We start from the raw sequence: 24,053 nt of genomic DNA, 5'->3' as shown, positions 1-24,053 counted from the left end.
GTGTAGTTATGGCTCAGTAATCTCACTGAGCAATTCATTTGGACACCAGATTGGACACTATGAAACCAATCTGTCATCTGCCAAGCATTATATTAACTTCAATAAATCACAACAAAGGAGATGTATTCAAACTCTGTAAACCGTAGAGTTGGCTAGGGCCATTTTTAATGATTAGCAGCCATTTTAACATTTGTTATTACTAGTTTTGTTTGGAGATACAGCATGGAAACAGGCCCTTCAGCCCACCGAGTCCACGTTAACCAGTGATCCCCGCACACTAGCACTATCCTACACACCAGAGACAATTTACAATTATGCCAAGCCGATTAACCCACAAACCTCTACGTCGTTGGAATGATGGACGGAACTGGAGTTCCCGGACAAACCCCATGCGGGTCGTGGAGAGAATGCCTGTCCGGAGGTTGTACGTTCGCCCCGTGACCTGCGTGGGTTTTCTCCGAGATTTTTGGTTTCCTCCCACACTCCAAATACGTGCAGCTATGTCGGCAAATTAGCTTGGTAAACGTAAAAATTGTCCCTAGTGTGTGTAGGATAGTGTTAATATGCGGGGATCGCTGGTCGGCATGGGCCCGGTGGGCTGAAGGGCCTGTTTCCGCGCTGTATCTCTAAACTAAACTACATGTACAGACCATGTACAGACCACACCCATAATCAGGATCAAACCCTGTCCCTGGCGCTGTGAAGCAGCAACACAACACAACTGCTGTGCCACCATTAGCTGATATCCAATTTAGTTAAAGAGGGTGAATTACGCTTAGACATGATCATTTAGAACTTTAAACAAAACTTGGTCTCAGTGGGATTATAACCCCATTTTAATGAACAAAAGTCCGCAGTTGAAGGTTAATTTACTGAGATATTTACTGGGAAAACAGTTCCAAGTAGATATTCCCAACACAGCACGAGAAACATTCCTCCAAATAATTCAGAGAAATATTAGAGTGTGCACTACATGTTTTTGTATTGCGAGGACAATTCTTAGTACTTGATGCAGCTGCTGAATAAGGATCAGATTTAAATGTTTATTTCACAAGGGACCACAGTCAGCGATAGAGAAATACAGCATAGAAACACCCACTGATTCCACAACAACCATAAACCATCTATTTGCACAGATGCTACTTCAATTTTCCAGATTCTACCACTCACCTACACACAAGGAGTGATCTACAGCGGCCAATTGACCTACCAACCTACGCATCTTTGAGATATGGGAGGAAACCAGAGCATCTGGAGGAAAACTACGGCCACAAGGAATACGGGCAAACTCTGCACAGACAGCACGGGAGGCCAGGATCGAACCGGGGTCGCTGGCAGTGCAAGGCAACAGCTCTATTAGCTTTGAGCATCAGATCCACACCCACTTAGGAAACAACATTGTTTCCTTAAAGCCCTGTTTCACGGTAGGAGTTCATTCCAAGAGCTCTCCCGAGTTTGCCCTGATTCGAACTTGGAGATTTACGGTAATGGCCACTCGTCAGTACTCGGGGCTCTCGTGGACATTTTTCAACATGTTGAAAAATCTTCATGAGTCTTCCCGTGCTTACCTGCCGTTAGCGAGTCTTCCCGAGTTCCTGCCGTTAGCGTTACGAGCCGCTAAGAGACGTCCCCAAGCTCTGACGTACCCGCTACGTTCATTCTCCGTGCTTACCACGAGTTTGATATTTTTTTAACTCTGGAGAGCTCTTGGAATGAACTCGTACTGTGGGACAGGACTTTTAATCAATCACCAAATGATGTGCCTATGCAAACTTAGGCTTAGACAATAGGTGCAGGAGTAGGCCATTCAGCCCTTCGAGCCAGCACCGCCATTCAATGTGATCATGACTGATCATCCCCAATCAGTACCCCGTTCCTGCCTTCTCCCCATATCCCCTGACTCCGCTATTTTTAAGAGCCCTATCTAGCTCTCTCTTGAAAGCATCCAGAGAACTCGCCTCCACCGCCCTCTGAGGCAGAGAATTCCACAGACTCAGCTTACTGAAACAAAAACAGGAAATGCTGGGGATACTCAGCCGGTCAGGCAGCATCTGTGGAGAGAACAAGAAAAAAACTGGAAAGGCTGGTTACTTGAAAGATCATCAACTTGTAATATTAACTTGATTTGTTTCTCTCCACAATTTCTACCTAATCTGCTGGATAAATCTCAAATTCTCTTTCCATCGAGATTTATAGAATGCAGTTTTCTATTTCACCGTTCCAGATGGCTAATTTTCTCCTCTGCTTTAATTTATCTTCCATTCACACCGTTTAGTTTTAAAGATACAGCACGGAAACAGACCCTTCGCCCACCAAGTCCATGCCAACCAGTAATCCCCCATACACTAACACTATCCTACATAATAGGGACTGTTTATAATTTTTACCAAAGCCAATTAACCTACAAACCTGTACGTCTTTGGAGTGTGGGAGGAAACCGGAGCACCTGGAGGAAACCCACGAGGTCACGGAGAGAACATATACACTCTGCACAGACAGAGCCCGTAGTCAGGATTGAACCCAGGTCTCTGGCGTTGTAAGGCAGTAACCCTATCGCTGTGCCACCATGGAGCTGATGCCATCTCCTCCAGTTGAAGTGGGTAAATTAGTGTCCTGTTTGGCACAAAATATTTTCAAATGTCTCCTAAAACAGTTATTATTTGCAGAAATGGAGAGAGCTGTGGTCTGCTGGAGTTGTTAATCAAGCCTTCACATCCTCGCTCAGCTGGAGCATAATTCACTTCAGTCTCGCTTAGTCTCTACTTTATCACAAATAAAATATCTCCTCCCCACCCTGGATCATCATCACCCAACACCATCACCCCTACTCCCCTGCTACCCAGCATCTTCACCGCAACTTAAAACATTGCTGCTTTTCTGTGACTTTTCATTAGAGCCAGCCGCCACCCATCTGACAAAAGAAACAAAATGCTGGGGTAAGTCAGTGTGTCTGGCAGCATCTCTGGAGAACATGGATATGTGACATTTCAGCTAAGGACCTTTCTTCTGATAAATTTCATTCTCTCTACATGTTGCCTGATCTGTTGAATTTTGCTTCAGATTATCAGCGTTCTTTTGCTTTCCAATTTAAGATTTTTTTAAATTCAATTTATGTAGAGAGTGAATTTTGCCATTTAGATGATTCCTGAACCAATGAATATCCAGGCCTTAGTGTTTAAATCAATAAATGCACATTGGTGATTGCATGGATTAATTAACTTTGTGTTTCATAGGCTAATTTTTTTTAAATGCTCAGATTTCCTCCCCTATATAGGTGGGAAGAAAGAGTGAGTGTAATTAAGGTTTCTCAATGTCAAATTAAAACTTTCAGACTTGGAAGTGGGATTTTAACATGACCTTAGATTGCAAATTTACCACTGAGGTGTTTGCACTTTGGAGGATCGAACTTAAGGGAAAAATATACAATTGATGACAAGACCTTTAACAGCATTGACATACAGAGTGATCTTGGGATCCAGGACCTTGGTCTCTGAAAGTGGCAACACATGTAAATAGAGTTGTAAAGAAGGCACATGGTATACTCACCTTCATTGAGTTTTAGATTTAGAAAGCATCGATGCCGCTCTATAAGACTTTGTCTCATCAGTCTGAAGAAGGATCTCGACCCGAAACGTCACCTATTCCTTCTCTCCCGAGATGCTGCCTGACCTGCTGAGTTACTCCAGCATTTTGTGTCTATCTTCTATAAGACTTTGGTTAGACCATGTTTATAGTATTGCATGCAGTTCTGGTCGCCCCATTACACGAAGGATGTGTAGGTTTAGGTTATTATTGCCACGTGTACCAAGGCACAGTGAAAAGCTTTTTTTGCATGCTATCCATTGGGATCAGATAATGCTATACATCAATACAATAATGTCAATTCCCAATCGCAGGGGAATCCCCGACCTGGGGGAGGATCGCAGGAACAGTAAGTACTGTACCTGGAAACACCGGGGAGGTCTCCATGGTGTCCGGCGGGCAGGACCACAAGTCAGACTGAAGCGCAGGGGGCTACGACCCCCCCCCCCCTCTCTCTACCATCCTACTAGCCAATGTACAATTTTTGGAAAATAATGTGGAGGACTTAAGGTCAAGGCTGCTTTATCAAAGGGAGCCTGTGTGTAGGGGAGAGGGTACGGCCAAGGATGTCCTGGTTGGGTTGCTCCTGGGCCTGGCCAAGCTGGCCATCTGCGAGTCACGGCACCAGGCTGACTGCCCCTTTTCCGGGTATCGTCCATGTCCGGGTGGTTTTGGAGAGGGATTACGCGCTGTCCACGGGCACCCTGGGGGATTTCCGGGACCGCTGGGCACCGCGGGGGATTGAATGCATCCTTGACAAGGAGTTGTATAATAGTTTATTGTTTGTCTTGTATTATGGTGGTGGGTTCGGTTTTGTTTTATTGTCTCATAAATATTATTTTAATATTTGAATAAATATTTTTGATTTTTTTTAAAGCGTGTTACCAAGCTCACAGAACTGGGTCTCTTCACATTCCTCTGCAATTGGATCCTCTACGTCCACAGACCACAGTCTGTTCGAATTGGCAGAAATACTTCTTCCTCATTAACAATCAGTATGGGAGCACCTCAAGGCTGCGTGCTCAGCCCCCTGCTCTATACTCATGACTGTGTAGCCGGACACAGTGCGAACTCCATCCGCAAGTTCGCCGACGACACCACTGTTGTTGGACGAATTACGGTGATGAGTCAGAGTATAGAAGTGAGATCGACCGACTGACTGACCAAATAGTGCCAGTACAACAACCTGGCTCTCAACATCAGTAAAATCAATGAACTGATTGTGGACTTTGGAAGAGGAAGGATGTGGACACACAATCCTGTTTATATCAACGGGACGATAGTGGAGCGAGTCAAAAATTAAATTCCTGGGTGTGCATATTGCCGAAGATCTCTCCTGGACCCAGCACACTGATGCAATTATAAAGAAAGCACAACAACGCCTCTACTTCCCGAGATTTGGCATGTCAGAGAGGATTCTCTTGATCTTCTACGGGTGTACAGCGGGGAGCATATTCACTGGTTGCATTGTGGTCTGGCTCGACAACTTGAACGTTCAGGAGTGGAAAAGACTGCAAAAAGTTGTGAAAACTGCCCAGTCCATCACCGGTTCTGACCACCCCACCATCGAAGGGATTTATCTGAGTCGCTGCCTCAAAAAGGCAGCCAACATCATCAGAGATACACACCATCCTGGCCACACTCTCATTTCACCCCTGCCATCGGGAAGAAGGTACAGGAGCCTGAAAACTGTACCGTCCAGGATCAGGAACAGCTTCTTCCCTACAGCCATCAGGCTATTAAACATTACAACCTCAAATAAGCTAGAAAACAATACAAATGAACTGCAATAGACATTTTTTTTATTGCACTATGGTTTGTTTTTTGAGTATGTGTGGATGTATGTATATATATACACACAGTACATATGTATATAGATATGTGTGTGTGTGTGTGTGTGTGTGTGTGTGTGTGTGTGTGTATGTGTGTGTGTACTTGTGGGTAAGTGTATACATACACACTGAACTTTTTTTTCTCTCTCGTTTATCATATTGTTTACAGTGCACTATGTTTACATATTGTGTTGTGCTGCAGCAAGTAAGGATTTCATTGTTCTATCTAGGACACATGACAATAAAACACTCTTGACTCTTGGACTCTTGAGTAGCCTGATAATAGAAGGGGAGCAGCTGTTCCAGAGTCTGGTAGTATGCACGTTCAAGCTTCTAACACTTTGGAGAGGATGCAGAAGAGGTTTACCAGAATGCTGCATGGACGGGTGTTAGTTATAAGGGGAGGTTGAACAGACTTGAAGATAAGATGTTGAAGTAACTCAGCGGAACAGGCACTTGGTTTGCTTTGTTTTCTCTGGTATGTTGAAGGTAGGAGGGGAGGCGCGATAGGAATATAAAATAAAGATGAGGGAGACAATCAGAACCTTTGTCCCCCAGGGTGGACATGTCAAAGGCTAGAGGGGACAGCTTTAAGTTGAGGAGCAATAAAGTTTAAAGGAGATGTGCAGGGCAATCTTTTTAACGTTGTACACAGGTTGGTGGGAGCCGGTAACATGCTGCCAGGGGTGGTGGTGGAGGTAGATACGATAGTGCAATTTAAGAAACTTTTAGATAGGCACATGTACATGCAGGGCATGGAGGGATATGGATTATGAGCAGGCAAGCCAGATTACCTTATCCTGGCATCATGTTCGGCACAGACATTGTGGGCTGAAGGGCCTGCTCCTGTGCGCTATTGTTCATTGTTCTATGAATCTGGTTCAATCACAGTCATACTATTTCAGAGATGTTTGGACAGCAGCTGACTGAATACTCTGTATTTCTTTCGTGGCCACATAATCAGCAGCAACGGTAGAACTTGGTAAGAGGGACAGTGCATCAGTAGGCATTACCTAGGGCATTCTAAACTCTTGCATTGCTCCAAAGGATTTCTCCCCAACTTCATCAGAATCCAGGACACACATCCTTCACACCACATCCCAGTGCATTTAATGCAAGTGGCTGCTGTTGTAATCGCTCCATTATCCAGTACCAATGATCCAGTGATCACCACAGGGTTCACTATGGACACCCACACTGCAAGGAATAGGCACGTTGCTGATCAAAATTACACCCGCTTTGTTTCTTTATCGAGTACCTCCTGCATCACATCATCCAGCTTTAAAATTATAAATAAATATGTTATGTTATATTTATTGTTTACCCAGTGCAGAGCTCAAACTTTCAGTATCTTTACATGTTGTGCCCTTTCTAAAGTTTCTGACATCGTGCTGCTCTTCTCTTTCATCCTCACCCTGGTCATTGCTCACGTTATCATCTTCATCAACACTATCATCATCATCAACACTATCATCATCATCTCCAAAGGTTTGTTCTTTAAAGCAGGTAAAGGTGAGTGAGCGGGCAGCAGCCTGTACTGCCAGAGCAGAGGTCAGGTGCAGGGAGGATGGTCCATGCCTTTCCGCGAGTCTCCGTCTTACAGCCGTCTGCTGCTGTTCACAAAGCGGCAATTGGGAATGTTCTTGCTTTCTATCTGTGGGGTCCGAGCAGTGAGCTGAGCTGCCGTCTGCATCCCCCATTCCGGTAACGTTACTAAAGGTGGTATCATTTGAAAGCGCATCAGTGGATTCAAATGCGAGAGCACTGCAGCATTCTTGGCCATCAGGGGAGGTGTCTAATTGACCGAGGTCTTTCTGCTGCAAGTCCTCCTCACAACCCTGGAGGTCATTTGCTCCAATGTCTATAGGCACCACCACTTCTCCCACCAGCAGTGGCACATCCACGGATGGCAGGGCTTTCAGAGCAGCTGCAAAATACATTTGAAATTCGGCAGAATATAGATTAAGAATTAAAGATGGCACTATATAGTAATCACATACTTGGTTATTTTATAACGTTAAACTCAAGGGAATTACTGCTATCCCAGCCCAGGTGGGACATCCACAGAAGAGAGCGTGGTGGGAAATGGAATGAAGAATTTGAGTTTATGGACACGGAGGTCCTACTGCAGTTGTACAGGGCCCTGGTGAGACCACACCTTGAGTATTGTGTGTAGTTTTGGTCTCCTAATTTGACGAAGGACATTATTGCTATTGAGGGAGTGCAGCGTAGGCTCACCAGGTTAATTTTCCGGAATGGCGGGACTGCCATATGATGAAAGAATGGATCGACTGGGCTTGTATTCACTGGAATCTGGAAGGATGAGAGGATATCTTATTGAAATATATAAAATTCTTAAGTGATTGGACAGGCTAGATGCAAGAAAAATGTTCCCTGTGTTCGGGGAGTCCAGAACCAGGGGTCACAGTTTAAGAATAAGGGGTAGGCCATTTAGGACTGAGATGATGAAAAACATTTTCACCCAGAGAGTTGTGAATCTGTGGTATTCTCTGCCACTGAAGGCAGTGGAGGCCAATTCACTGGATGTTTTCAAGAGAATATTGGAAATAGCTCTTAGGGCTAATGGAATCAAGGGATATGGGGAGAAAGAAGGAACGGGGTACTGATTGTGGATGGTCAGTCATGATCATATTGAATGACAGTGCTGGCTCGATGGGTCGAATAGCCTACTTTCTATGGTTCTATGAAAGCCTGGCTCCCCGGAGCTGGAGTATGCAGGGCACATCAGGATTCCAGCGTTCCAGAGCTGGAGGTCAGCAGGCATGGCATTCATCCCATTTAGAGGTGGGAGAAGCCCCAGGCCAGCTACTGATCCTGGTGCTCCAGAGGTCATAAGTGATAGAAGTACAATTGAGCCATTCGGCCCATGAAGCCATTCAATCATGTCTGATCCATCTCTCCCTCCGAAAACCCCATTTTTCTGCCTTCTCCCCATAACTCCTGACACCTGAACTAATCAAGAATCTATCTATCTATCTCTGCCTTAGAAATATCCAATCATATTTTAGGGAACACCTGTACCGTTCCCAATTCCGGGGTGTGGGGGGGGGGGGGGGGGTGTCCAGTTCTGGAGGGGTCTGGACTCATTACTGATTCTGGTGCTCAGGAGAGAGGGAATATCAGGCCTGATCCTAATCCTGGTGTTCTGGAACTGGCGAGTCTGCTCCATCTCTTTCCCTTTAGTTGGTGATGATAACCATCCCTGACCTTCTGTGCAGATGCCACTGCTGAAACAAGCCACCGTTTTGAGATTGGTCTTGATGCCATCAACAACATTTCCTTTTTTAGTGATTTTTTCCTCATTGTTACTCTTTGATCCACTTGCCAATCCACTAAACATTCCCTTGGTGTCTCCACCCACCCACCCACTGACGCAGAGTAGATGTTGAGATTTAGTAGCTTGCTTAGTTTAGTGTAGTTTCGAGATACAGTGTGGAAACGGGCTGTTTCCAATTTACAATTTTACCAAGCCAATTAACCTACAAACTTGTACGTCTTTGGAGTGTGGGAAGAAACGAGAGGACCCCGAGAAATCCCACAGGTCACAGGGAGAAAGTACGAACTCCATACAGACAGTACCCATAGTCAGGATGGAACCTAGGTCTCTGGGGCTTTACAGCACCGCTGGAATATTCTCATCAGTAATATTCTCATCTAATCAGAGCGATTTTAGCCAAGGCTTGGTGCTGGGTGTTGGGATCAAGGTTTAATCAGACACTGTACAGGAATTGTTCTCTTGAAATGAAAGCTGCATGTTCCATTTGACATTGCTACACAATGCCAAGTTCCCCATAAACTCCAGCACAACCACAACTACTGTAAAGGAGCGACTGTGAAATAATTCACGAGTTAACTCTGACGAGATGGGGAACTGGGGAAAAGGCTACAGCTAAAGTCGCCAGGTAAGGGCTAGACTCCCTCTACTGTCTGTCTGTTTCACTCTTCCCAAGGGATGCAGGTCTTGGCATCAGGGAATGGCCTGGATTACAATGGACCATTGTAGGCACCACCATTCCTTGATCATCGTTACTTTTTGCATATCTTTCTTTCATTTATTCTATATCTCTCTCTCTCTATATCTCGTTTCCCACTCCCCTGACTTTCGGCCCATCAAGTCTACTCCACCATTCAATCATGGCTGATCTATCTCTCCCTCTCAACCCCATTCTCCTGCCTTCTCCCCATAACCCCCGACACCCGTCCAAATCAATGATCAGTGATGTCAGGTTATGGAAGAGGATTCAATGGTGCGGCTTTTCCTTGCCACCTCTCACAACCCGAGAGGCTCAACGAGCTAAAATATCTCCAGCCTTCAGAAAGATTTAAGAATTGTACAAGAATGACTCTCACTTTGGGGCTGAATGGCTCTGCAGTCAGCAGCAGTGAGACTCATGCCCACATCTCGGGTCACGACCAGACACTCTGATTGTCCGGTCATTTCCAATTTTCTTATGACGTAGGAGGCCATTCAGACCATCAAGCCCATGTCAGTTCTCGGAACATCCCTCTTAATCCCATTCCCTACCGGTTGTCCTACGCTCTTCATGGCTATCCCCTCCCCAGTGATTGTCCTGACACCACTTACCCAGGAGCACGGGACAGCTGCCAGTTAACTTATCAAAGGTAGACAAAAATGCTAGAGAAACTCAGCGGATGAGGCAGCATCTATGGAGCGAAGGAATAGGCGACGTTTCGGGTCAAGACCCTTCTTCAGACTGATGTCGGGAGGGGGGGGGTAGGGATAAAGAAAGAAAGAGGCAGAGACAGTGGGCTGTGGGAGAGCTGGGAAGGGGAGGTGATGGTGGGAGAGAGCAAGGACTACCTGAAATTGGAGAAGTCAATGTTCATACCGCTGGGGTGTAAACTACCCAAGCGAAATATGAGGTGCTGCTCCTCCAATTTGCGGTGGGCCTCACTCTGGCCATGGAGGAGGCCCAGGACCGAAAGGTCGGATTTGGAATGGGAAGGGGAGTTGAAGTGCTGAGCCACCGGGAGATCAGGTTGGTTATTGCGAACAGGGCGGAGGTGTTGGGCGAAGCGATCGCCAAGCCTGAGCTTGGTCTTGCCGATGTAGAGCAGTTGACACCTGGAACAGCTGATGCAATAGATGAGGTTGGAGGAGGTGCAGGTGAACCTCTGCCTCACCTGGCAAGACTGCTTGGGTCTTGAGGGGGGAGATAAAGCGATAAGTGTAGCATTTTCTGTGATTGCAAGGGAAAGTACCGGGGGAAGGGGTGATTTGGGTGGGAAGGGACGAAATGATCAGGGAGTTACAGAGGGAACGGTCTCTGCGGAAAGCAGAAAGGGGAGGAGATGGGACGTTGTGGCCAGTGGTGGGATCCCGTTGGAGGTGGGGAAAATGTCGGGGGATTATATGTTGTATGCGACGGCTGGTAGGGTGGAAGGCGAGGACAAGGGGGACTCTGTCCTTATTACGAGTAGGGGGATGGGGAGTGAGAGCGGAGCTGCGGGATATAGAGGAGACCCTGGTGAGAGCCTCATCTATACTTATCAATGCATGGTTGGGGTGTGGAAGGAAACCATGTACTCACAGCGAGAATGTACAAGTTCCACACAGACAGCACCAGAAGTTACATCTGAACCTGGGTCACTGGAACTGAACAGTAACGGTTACTAACTGCTGCATCACTAACTCCTGTAGCATGGAAACAGGCCCAAAACGTCACCCATTCCTTCTCTCCAGAGATGCTGCCTGTCCCGCTGAGTTACTCCAGCATTTTGTGCCCAGCATCTGCAGTTCTTTCCTACACACTTCAGACAAATGAGTTACTATCGACTAACAACCACCCATAAACACTAATCCTACAGTGATCCCGTTTACTTTTATGTCCCCCACGTTCTACACCCACCTCCACAAGAAGGGCAATTTACAGGGGTCAATTAACCTTCCAACCCGCTTGGCTTTGGGATCTGGCAGGAGACCAGGGCACCTGGGCGAAACCCACGCAGTCATAGGGATGTACAAGCACGCAGCTGGCACCAGAGCTACCTGGGTCAATGGTGCAGTACCAGCTGCATCACCAATGTGCTTTATATCGAAATATCCACTCTCAAGCTATACTACAGACATAAGGTACCAGCAGCTTTTAAACCCTTGCTACTCGAGCATCATCATTTAAAACTAATGCACGGTGCAGGGGAACACTTTTCTCCATGTCACATAGAAACATATGGGCAGGAGGCCATTCGGCCCTTCGAGCCAGCACCGCCATTCATTGTGATCATGGCTGATCGTCCCCTATCAATAACCCATGCCTGCCTTCTCCCCATATCCCTTGACTCCACTAGCCCCCTAGAGCTCTATCTAACTCTCTCTTAAATCCATCCAGTGACTTGGACTCCATTGCCCTCTGTGGCAGGGGATTCCATAAATTCACAACTCTCTGGGTGAAAACGTTTTTTCTCACCTCCGTCTTAAATGACCTCCCCTTTATTCAAAGACTGTGGCCCCTGGTTCTGGACTCGCCCAACATTGGGAACATTTTTCCTGCATCTAGCTTGTCCAGTCCTTTTATCATTTTATATGTTTCTATAAGATGCCCCCTCATCCTTCTAAACTCCAGTGAATACAAGCCTAGTCACACCAACTGTTGTAGCACCTACTGGCTCCGACTGCTTTCCTGCCAGATTGGTCTGGATAGCGTGAACGTGGAGAGGATGTTTCCACTAGTGGGAGAGTCTACGACCAGAGGCCATAGTCTCAGAATAAAAGGATGTACCTTTAAAAAGATGAGGAAGGAAGGAGATGAGGGGGAATTTCTTTAGTCAGAGGATGATGATTCTGTGGAATCTCATTGCCACAGAAGGCTGTCAATGGATATTTTAAAGGTGAAGATAGATATATTCTTGATTAGTACTGGTGTCAGGGGCTATGGGGAGAAGGCAGGGGAATGGGGTTGAGAGGGAAGAATAGATCAGCCATGATTGAATGGCGAGTAGACTCAGTGGGCTGAATGGCCTAATTCTGCTCCTAAAACTTATGAACTTGACATAATTCCTGCTCCTGACACTGACATCAGCACAGGATCAGTGCAGCGACACATGAGAGAAAAAAAAAACACATTGCTGCCCAATGCCAGCACTGAGATCCAGCAAATTATCAGAATAATTAGTAAATTCATCTTCTAATTCATGGCAAAAGAGCTGAGAAGTGACTAGGATTTGGTGGCTCACCTTGGTCATTGAAAAGAAGTTGCTTCCACTTCTGCCTCTCCAACTCAGAGGCCTTGAATCCCAGTACACTTTTCAGTTCCTGAAGCACTCTCCTGGACTCCTCCCTCTCTCGCTTCTCCTTTTCTCGCTCTTCCGGTGACAAGCGGCAATAAGAACCGCTTCTGAAGTCTCCATCCGAGTCAGATTCTTCTACGTAAGCTTCAAATTCCTGCACACAAAGAAAGAGAACCATCAAACTGCCACATTTGAACAAGCAAAAGTATGTCTTCTGATTTAGAAGCTAATTGAACAGTCCTGAGCCACTATCTGCCTCAATGGAAACCCTTGGAGTATCTTTGATCAGACTTAATCTTGCACTAAACGTTATTCACGTTATTCTCTTTATCATGTATCTGTACCCTGTGGATGACTGGATTGTAATCATGTATGGTTAGCACACAACAAAAGCTTTTTACTGTACCTCGGTATGCGTGACTCAATTTACAGTGTGTTAAATATAAGCAAACCTATTGGGTAGAAATTTGGCTTACGCTTGCTAATGTACAAAGCAGTATGTTTATAGAATTTGATTAAGCAAACTGGCAAACTCTGCTGCTATATATTCTCTGAATGTGGGGCAAACAAGTCAGCATGGATGGGCCAAAGGACCTGTTTGTGTACTGTAGGTGCTGTGTGGCCCATGATAATAATACTTGCTGTTAGATTCCATGCTCACATATATAACTGTGCACTAACACTGCAGATGCCAATTTACGTTTTGCTTCTTCTTTTGATTGGATTCAAACCACTGTAAGCCTTCACCAGTTTTAATATGCCATAAAAACAGGGCAGGAATCTAAGAATGTTAAGAGTTTGGACTGCAAAAAACTTCCACTGCAAATTCACAATTCTTTCAGCCAGTGGAGGAAAACTTTATGTTCACATGTTCTAGGAGTAGAATTAGGCCATTTAGCCCATCAAATCTACTCTGCCATTCAATTATGGCTCTTGTATCTTTCCCTCTCAACCCCATTCTTTTGCCCTCCCCATAACCCCTGACGCCCGTACTAATCAAGAATCTATCAATCTCCACCTTAAAAATACACTGACTTGGCCTCCGAGGCCTTCTGTGGCTCATTAGACTCGTACTGCAACTAGCAATCTGCCGGAGGAACTCAGCTGGTCAGGCAGCAGCTGGTCTGGGGGAGGGGGGGGGGGGGGGGGGGGGGGGGGGGGGGGGGGGAGAAAAGGGAATTATCCACGTTTTGACTTGAAATGCTGCATCATGGATCATTTAGATTCATGCAACTTGGCAAGTGGGCCTTACTACCGACTGCCCTACAAACCTGACAACTGGTGGACAAAGAAAACAACATAGCACATATCCAAATATTTGAACTTGTGTCGCAAAGTACACATTTAGATGTGTTTCTAGCCAAGTTGCTGGGGAATGAGGTATTAAACCAGTTCTAGAAAGACTCCAACCAAAGCAAGAGATCAACACAGATTTTACAATATCAAAGTATCGCTTTCAGTTATAGTTGGCCAGGAATAAAAACAACATGCTGTTTTCTAAATTCCACACAATTATGAACAATAGCCAGGAATTTTCTTGGAGTTGCTACAGCTCCGTATTGGAATCGTGAACAGGATTTGTGGTGAATTTGTGATACAGCAACAGCAGAGCGAGCGAGGGACCACCTACTCACAGGCTATGCATCAATGTAAACATCTTCTCACCTGCTCTTCGGGGACTGGATCCTGATCTTTGATCTTCACCACTGTTTTTTCTGAGGATTGAGAGGCTGGAAGCAAATTATTGTTCAGTCCACCTGGTCCACCTGCAATACAAAAAAATGACATTTGTGGATAAAACATTCGAAATGTACATTTCACCAGTAGCTAGATATGTTGAAGATGAAGCCATGCAAACTTTCAGCCTGAAGATATTGATTTCTCTAATTCAAGTAACCCTTGCATTCCCTTTTTCTCAGTCCCACCCCCACCCAAGTCCTCTTGATAATTTCACCGTTTGTATTCACCTTGTTCCCAGCCAACAATGAACCATTGTGGGCTTCAACTATCCCGAGTCATTGATGCTGGCTGACCCGCTGAGTTACTCCAGCATTTTGTGTCTATCTTCGGTGTAAACCAGCATCTTTGGCTCCTTAGATACATAGAAACATAGAAAATAGGCGCAGGAGGAGGCCATTCGGCCCTTTGAGCCTGCACCGCCATTCATTGCTGATCGTCCCCAATCAATAACCCATGCCTGCCTTCTCCCCATATCCCTTGATTCCACTAGCCCCTCGAGCTCTATCTAACTCTCTCTTAAATCCATCCAGTGATTTGGCCTCCACTGCCCTCTGTGGCAGGAATTCCACAAATTCACAACTCTCTGGGTGAAAACGTTTTTTCTCACCTCAGTCTTAAATGGCCTCCCCTAAGATCCTTCTTACAAGGTATCTGCCTGTACATTTCCACAATCCCTTACTTGTGATAATTCAGCGACGCCTGCACACCATTCCCTCAAACAGCACACTGCCATATGTACACACAACCAGGAGCAGGACTCACTGGGTCCCTTGAGCCTGCATGGGCATTCATGGAACACGGAAGAGTACACGTTCTTGTATCTACACATCTCTGAAGATCTATCCTGAGCCCAGCACATTAATGCAACCATAAATAAAGCTAATCAAACACTCTAGTTCCTAAGAAGATTGAAGAGATTTGCGATGTTGCTGAATACCCTATTAAACATCTACAGGTGCACGGTAAAGAGCATATCGACTAGTTGCATCACGACTGGGTTTGGCCAACTCAAATGCCCAGGAACAAAGCAGACTACAGAGAATACTAGACGTTGCCTGTCCATCACAAGTATTGACCTCCCCAACATTTAAAGGCAACTCAACAAGGCAGCTAATATCAAAGATCCACATCACCCTGACCATGCTCATATTTTACTACTCCGATTGGGAAGACAGTACAGGAGCCTGAAAACAGTGACCAAGAACAGATTCTTTCCAACAGATTCTTCAACCATCAGGCTCTTGAACTTTACACAACACTAACCAGCAGTTTCAGTTTAGTTTATTGTCACGTGTACCGAGTTACAATGAAAAACTTGTTGTTGCGTGCTAACCAGTCAGCAGAAAGACAATTACAATTGATCCATTTACAGTGTATAGATACAAAAGGGAATAACGTTTAGTGCAAGTTAAAGCCAGCAAAGTCCGATCAAGGATAGTCCGAGGGTCATCAAAGAGGTAGATAGTAGTTCAGCATTGCTCTTTGGTTGTGATAGAATAATCCAGTTGCCTGATAACTGCCGGGAAGAAACTGTCCACTAACAAACTGCCCCCGAATCTGGTGGTGTGCATTTTCACACTTCTATACCTTTTGCCTGATGGTAGAAGAGAGGAGGGAGTGACCAGGGTGTGACTCGGCCTTGAATGCTGGAGCAACTCGTTGTGATTTTGTATGGACAGTGTCTTTGGTTACACAATGGACTTTGCTTCTGCACTATCATAGTTACCTAATATTATGGTCATCCATTTATTTTATTATTGATTATGTATTTATTTGTGTGTTATTGCGTTAAAGGGGCCTGATAAGCTGTGACAGGTACCCCAGCATCTCACTTGTTCCATCTTGCCAACCATAATCCCAAGCTATGTCCTGCTTTTGTACAAATACAACAGCAGCCATGTACAATGCAGAAATCTAGATCCAGGGTAAATAAGGAAAATGAATTGTACATTCACAACTGTGTGTTGTGTGATGTCTTTTTAAAATTGCTGTTTTTTATTTCTTTTTCCTCCCACAAATATGTAATTACTGATTCTGTTCCATTCTGTTTTGTTGTTTTTTGCACAATCTGCAAGCATTGCCACTTTTCATTTCACTGCACATCTCGTATGCGTATGTGACGAATAAACTTGACTCGATTTGACAACTATCTTTCATGCAATTCCTTCACACAGACAATGAAGTCCCAAGCCAAATCCAAAATAAATTTCAGAGAGTTGTGGAATCAGCCCAGTACATCGTGAAAAGCAGACTCCCCTTTCTCCCCACCACACTGCTACCACAGACGGCAGTGGAGGCTGTCAATGGATATTTTTAAGATGGAAATGGATAGATTCTTGATTAGTACGGGTGTCGGGGTTATGGGGAGAAGACAATAGAATGCTTGATTCTAGCCATGATTGAATGGCGGAGTAGACTAATGGGCCGTATTTATAATTCTGCTTCTACAACCTACAAATTTATAAACTCCATCCACATACACACCGCCTGGGGAAAGCAGCCAACATAACCAAGATCATTCCCTCCTCAACCCACTCCATTGGGTAGAAGATACAAAAGCTTGAAACCACATACCACCAGATTAAAGCACAGCTTCTCACCCACTATTATCAGACTCCTGAATGAACCTCATACAAGCCAAGGATGTATTCCCGAACGGCACTCCTTTACTCTGCACTCCGTCTGTATCTGTAATAGCACATTTTGCGTGGTTTGATTGCATTCATATATGGACGTCTAACCTAGACAACACACTAAATTATCTTTTCTCCACTATATCTCTGTAGACATGACAATAAACCAATACCATAACCCAGGACCCCCTTGCACTACAAGGTAAATTCCATCTGACTGATTTTCTGTAGTCCTCACACCCGCACAGAATTGATAAGACTGATCAAGTTTTGTACTTTCGATATTTCCAATTGTTTGAAATATTGCGGGCCGCAATTCAGGAATTTGCAATTCTGTTACTTTACCAGCAGAAATCAAACTCCAGCAACGCAGGATTCTGAATGAGTTGAACCTTTTGTTACTCATTGCAGTAAATCTCAAACAACACTTCGAGTTGTTCATTATCTTCCAGCACAGACAGAGCACTTATCTTTTCTACAGTTTCCTTTGAATGGTATTCTTTATTGCTCATTTCCTTAAAGGACTTACAAATAGCGAACGTCTGGTGAAAATGAGTGACCCCTTCCCCTCTGGGTCTTGGGTTCAAATCAAGCCCAGACTTTTGGGGATGGAAGCCTTTCCTCTCAAATATTAAGAATTTAAAATGTATTTAGGACAAAATAGACCCAGATCTTGGCACCCATTTTTCTACCAAGCTATTAGATAATTAAATATAGATTGGGGAACCAAATTAAGAATAATACTGAAGTAGACAGATCCTTTTCAACAGGGTGGAAAAGTCAAAGATTAGAGGGCATAGATTTAAGGCAAGAGTGGGAGAATTTAAAGGAGATGTGCGGACATTATACATACACTTATAGCGAATTGTGGACACAGCCCAGGCCATCACACAGACCAACCTCCCTTCTATTGATTCCATTTATACCTCACGCTGCCTCGGCAAGGCCAGCCGCATAATTATGGCGTCGCACCCTGGCCACTCCCTCTCCTCTCCTCTCCCATCTGGCAAAAGGTATAGAAGTGTGAAAATGCACACCACCAGATTCAGGGACAGTTTCTTCCCAGCTGTTATCAGGCAACTGAGTCATCCTACCACAATCAGAGAACGGTGCTGAACTACTATCTACCTCTTTGATGCCCCGTGGACTATCTTTGACTGACCTTTGCTGACTTTATCTTGCACTAAATGTTATTCCCTTATCATGTATCTATACACTGCAAATGGTTTGATTGTAATCATGTATTGTCTTTCTGCTGACTGGTTAGCACACAACATAAAGCTTTTCACTGTACCTCAGTACACATGGCAATAAACTAAACCTAAGTGGTGGGTGCTTGGAATGCGCAGCCATGGGTGATGGTGGAGGCAGATACGATAAATTTCAGAGGCTTTCAGATAGTCACATATATGCAGAAAATTGAGGTATGTGGATCACATGCAGGCAGCGGAGATTTATTTAATCTAACATGTTAGGCTTGGACATTAATAGGCTGAAGGGCCTGTTCCCGTGTTGCACTGTTCTGTGGTTGAGGAATGACTGGAGCAATGTGTGGCAGAATCGCCTGGAGAGTGAGCCATCCTGTGTTATGAGAAAGGATTAATGAATATTTGTGTCAAATCCCCTCACCGAAGAGCAATTATAAGGTGGCAAAATTCTTAATTAAAATGTAGAATGAGAGAGTAGATTGCAAGAATCTAAATCAAGAAAACTATGAAGTAACATGATGTGAGCTTGCTCTGACAAACTGAGGAACATTACTCGTTACATTAACTGATGACGGTGGATAGACAATGGCAAGCAGTTAAAGGGTGCTATGAAAAATTGCAATTGTTCATTCTTGTCTGAAGCAGAAACAAAAGAGAAAAGGTGGCCCAACCTGATGCTTCAAAAAAATTATCGATATGTTAGTTTCAAAGATAAATATAAAAGGAGAAATAGCAAAGAGGAGAAATATTAAAGGATGGGAAAAAATGGTAAACCTGAGATATGGGAAGTTTAGAATTCAGCAAAGGAAGACAAAGGCATTGATTGAAAGGAGAGCGAGTAAGTATAAAAGTATATTTGCAGAGGACATAAAAAGTGACTGTAAAAGCTTCTGTAGATGTGCGAAGGGAAAAGAATTAGCGAGGACAACAGTAGGTCTCGTGTATCAAAAAGAGGGGAGTTTGTAATGAGGAAACAAAGAAATGGTACACAAATAAACAGATGATGTCTTCACAAAATATACAGATAATTAATGAGGAATATCAGGGAACATGGGGTCAAGTAAAGGAGAAACTAAAGAATATCAGTATTAGTAGGCAATTGGTTTGGTGGGCATTGAAGGGATTCTAGTTCTGCTGAATTACTCCGGCATTTTGTGTCTATCGTAAGTGTAAACTAGCATCTGCAGTTTCTTCCTACACATTTGGTCTGCATTCCAGAGTACTGAAGGGAACAATCCTAGAAATAGTGGAGGTATTAGTTTAAGAAGGAGCTGCAGATGCTGGAAAAATCGAAGGCAGTTTAGAGGGATATGGGCCAAACGCGGGCAGGTGGGACTGTTGTGGGTGGGTAGTTGGTGTGGGCAAGTTGGGTCGAAGGGCCTGTTTCCACGCTGTTTGACTAAGAACTATTTACAACTTTACCCAAATGTGGTGGCTGCTTGCCAAATGCTCTCTCACCAGTATTTACAGTTAAATGGTAAAACAGATGGTTTCTAATTGAGGGAAACTATGAAACTTGTATCCAAAGACTCCTTGTGAACCCGTGGTCAAAAATAATTTATTTTAATTCCAAGTGTTCCATAGAAATACCATGTTTAGTTTTACAGAACCCAAGTTAGTCTGCCAGTTAGTGTACAGAGCCGCATCTCTAAGTTCACCCCAGTCACAAACTATCACATTGCACAAAATGGAGTCACTCGGGTCAATAATGGGTGGATCATTTCTCAGTACTAACAGGAGATGGTTATTCTATCTTACTCCATTATAATTAGCATGAAATAATTCGATGCTCTAGGTTGATTCTGGGACTCATCCAGAAAGAAGACAACAAAAATCTAACGCGTTACAGTATAACAGAGGACCATTAAGAGGGCATCCAATCTTACAAGCTTCATGTTTAGGAAGGAATTGCAGATGCTGGTTTAAACCGAAGATAAATACAAAATGCTGGAGTAACTCAGCGGGACAGGCAGCATCTCTGGAGAGAAGGAATGGGTGACGTTTCGGGTTGAGCCGATACGTCACCCATTCCTTCTCTCCAGAGATGCTGCCTGTCCCGCTGAGTTACTCCAGCATTTTATGCCTATCATACAAGCTTCCTTCTCTGTTGTAAGGTTCAATTAGATATTTTCATTGCATTTAAATCTAATAATCTCAGCTTCAATAGTTTTTGTTTTTAATTGTGGTGTGGCAGGGTGGGGTGAAAATGACATTCCCACAAAGGGTCAGAAAATGAATGCAACACATGGAAGGCATAAAAGAAAAAGAAATAAAAGGCGGGGTCCTGTGTCACAGCTTCATAAATCCAATTTCCCTTCCTGTTGTGCATTGCGCAGACAACATGGAAATGTCTAAGTGTTTAAATAATACAATTGGATGGTTACTATTTTCTTTGGAGGGGATGTAAAGAAGCAGTGGACACAATTTCTGTGTACCGAATTGTCCAGGGGAGAGAAAATAATCATAGAAACAAGAGAGGGCCGTGACAGTGGTACAGATATGGAGGAGCAAATATGTGGGGAAATTACAGAGAGGAGCAAACTGTTGCTTAGCATTATTAGTGCAAAAAGAAAAGACCAGGGTAGTATGCCGATGGTCATCATTGTGGTGGGTCCCGTTTCTGTGCTGTATGACTTTTATCCTGGGGGAGGGAAGTATATCGGAAGAATATGAAGAATATCTGAAGTATATCTGAAGAAGGGTCTCGACCCGAAACGTCACCCATTCCTTCTCTCCAGAGATGCTGCCTGTCCCGCTGAGTTACTCCAGCATTTTGTGTCTACCTTCGAAGTATATCTGAAGTGTGTTCAGGAGAATATTTGTGACAGAGCATTCCAGCGCAACAAGGAGGGAAGAGTGGAGATACAAGGTTCTGAAGAAGGGTCCTGTCCCAAAACATTGCCCATCCACATTCTCCATCGATGCTGCCTGACCTACAGAATTCCTCCTGCACATTGTGTTCTGAAGGATGGAGCAATCTCTTTGGAAACGATGGGCCTAGTGTCAGTGGAAAAACACACACAGAACTTGATTAGTATGGGTGTCAAGGGTTATGGGGTGAAGGCAGGAGAATGGGGTTGAGAAGTAAATATAGATCAGCCTTGATTGAATGGCAGAGTAGACTTGATGGGCCAAATGGCCCAATTCTGCTCCTATAACTTACTAACTTATGAGAACTGTGCTCAGAAATTCAGGATTGACTGTGATAAAGGACAAGGATAAACAGAGGATAAAAGAACTCATTTTGAGAGCCACTATTTGTGTGCATTGAAAGTGGATTTGGCTCGAATAGATTAGAAGCAAAAATTTGCAAGTGAAACTGTAATTGAATAACAGGCAGGCTCTAAAGAAATTATTTGGGTGTAATCTAATTACATTCCCATCAAGGGAAAAGATAAAGCAAAAGCCATAGCTCCCTGGATGATGGAGTGACTAAGATAACGCTGGACAAATGACAGAGGCAGCACAGATTCAATGGATCAAATCCCATCCCCCTGTGCTGTAATAATTCTGAGATCCTATAATATATTTCAATTAGTTATGCCTTCATTCCATGTCTGCATTTCTTTCAAAATGAAATTCCTAATTTGTGTCACTGGAATGACCCTGGATGAAGTAGTGAAATACAGAATTGAGAGTGCTTGACCACAATCTTCAGATCAGTATTAATGAGCTCAAGTAGTCCCGACACACAATTCGAGCTTGGCACATGATTCGAGTCATCTGAAAGTGCAGCTATGCCAGCACATAAATTTGATTCTTCAGTTTTAGGGTTTGATACAGTGATCTAAACAACTCCGAAACATGCCCACAAAAGCTACTTGGTCTTCACGAGAGTTACTTGCACTTCAGGTGACATGCTGAGTTGACGTGCCACTGCCAAGTGTAAAATTAGATGAAAAATACCCCATTACAAATTTACCAATGGAATACTGTTTGGCAAGTCAATAGTGATTTATTGAAGCTTTGTTCCCACTCGTCATGCCAGTGAATTGCTAGGAAGGTCAGGAAAGGTTTATCATACTGGGTTTCTCGAAGTGAGCCTCACTGTTACGACTGACAAAAACTGGAGGGGCTCCAAAAGTGCGATACACAGACAATAACGAGTAGAAAACTGTTTGTGTAATTTTGTGAACCTCTCACTGCCTTCAAGATCGATGACTGCTGCGGTGAGCCTGCAACAATGCTCCCCTGACATCAGTTCAATTGCACATGCCTGATTAAGGTGCAAACTTCATTACAGAAAGGAGTAAATCATTTTATCAGGAATCTATTTTTGAACAGCCACTTTGGCTTTGAAAGAAAATCTGTTTCCAATCTTGTAAACTAGTCTCAAACAGAAGTGATTTCTGAGAAGGGAAGGAAGAAGCTGACTAAAACACTTGCGATACTTGCGGCTCACTAACGCGGGATGTTTAGTTTAGTGATACAGTGCGGAAACAGGCCCTTCGGCCCACATAGTCTGCGCCAACCAGCGATCCTCGCACACAACATTATCCTACACACTGGGGACAATTTATAATTATACCAAGCCAAATAACTTGCAAACCTGCATGTCTTTGGAGTGTGGGAGAAAACCGGAGATCCCGGAGAAAACCCACACAGGTCACGGGAAGAACATACAAACTCCATAAAGACAAGCACTCATAATCAGGATCGAACCCAGGTCTCGAGCGCTGTAAGGCAGCATCTCAACTGCTCAGCCGCCCTATGTTCTCGGTGAACATTGAATGGAAATGCCACATTTAAGGTTGAAACGATCAATTTTCAGTGACCCATGTAATTATAAATTAGTTACCAATTCTACAACAGATATGCTTTTCAATTGCAAGGAATAAATAGCAGCCACACTTGAGTGGCATGGAAACAAATTTCTCTTATTGAAATAGCATGACGTTAGCCCCTGTTGTTAATGGACAAGCAGGGAGTGTGACACATACGGCTGCTGCACACAGCCTGCACTGTAATTTTAGATTGACCTTCAAACCCATTATATAGGATTTCATGCATTGTTCACTTAGACGACTGGTATTCGTAGCTTTTAAACTGGCAAACCCATTACATAAATCCCTCTGTAAAAAAAAATTCTATCCTGAAAGAAACTTAAGTTTTATCCCCAAACACTAGCTTCCTTTTGTCTTTCAGCATGTGCAGAAACACTTGTATAAAAGAAAATTGGTGTTGAAGTTTGCTAGATTCATTTTTACACAAGAATAGATCTTGGAATGCATATCTGCTGATCAAGAATGTTGTAGATAGATGTTTAAGGCAGCATATGGATTATATTCTTTTATTAGCAAAGCTACAGGATTATAACAGGCAAAATAAAGCTGGTTAGGTCACAGCTTCACTATTATACACTATTCTGGTCTCTTTACAGAACGGATGCAAGGGGCAGGAGAAGTTTACATAGATTTTGCTAAGGATGAGGAAAGATTGGCTAGGTCAGAGTTGTTTTCCCGACAACAGAGCAGACTGAAGGGGAGACTTGATTAATCTGTGCAAAGTTACGAAATCCCTTGATGCGATGAACAGGATGGTCCCACTTCCCTTTGCTGAGACATCAATAAATTTGGGCATAGATTTGGGTAAAAGGATTAGTTATGGAGAATGGAGGGATGTGGATCATGTGTAGGCAGATGAGGTTAGTTTATTTTGGCATCACATTATGCGCAGCCATTTGCTGCGAAGTGCCTGTTCCTATGCTGATTGAGGGGATATATTTAGTATAAAGAGTAGCAAGGCCTTGACTTGTACTGTCTGGAAGCATTATTGAAGCAGAAACACAT

General features: G+C 44.0%; 1 protein-coding gene across 1 annotated transcript in view; it reads right to left on the bottom strand.

Moving 5' to 3' along the window:
* Window positions 1-6,713: 6,713 nt before the first annotated feature.
* Window positions 6,714-24,053, bottom strand: part of vezt (vezatin, adherens junctions transmembrane protein) — a 91,114-nt gene continuing 73,774 nt past the window's right edge. The window contains exons 10-12 of the mRNA XM_033039402.1: window positions 14,349-14,449; window positions 12,630-12,837; window positions 6,714-7,341 (exon numbers count right to left, since the gene is read on the bottom strand). Of these exons, the coding sequence (XP_032895293.1) occupies window positions 6,728-7,341; window positions 12,630-12,837; window positions 14,349-14,449 (923 nt within the window). The 3' untranslated portion in view covers window positions 6,714-6,727. The remainder of the gene's footprint in view (window positions 7,342-12,629; window positions 12,838-14,348; window positions 14,450-24,053) is intronic.

This window comes from Amblyraja radiata, chromosome 21, assembly GCF_010909765.2.
Source record: "Amblyraja radiata isolate CabotCenter1 chromosome 21, sAmbRad1.1.pri, whole genome shotgun sequence".
NCBI classification, from domain to species: domain Eukaryota; kingdom Metazoa; phylum Chordata; class Chondrichthyes; order Rajiformes; family Rajidae; genus Amblyraja; species Amblyraja radiata.
The sequence above is the reverse complement of the archived record's forward strand: the minus strand, read 5'-3'. Positions and strand labels throughout refer to the sequence as shown.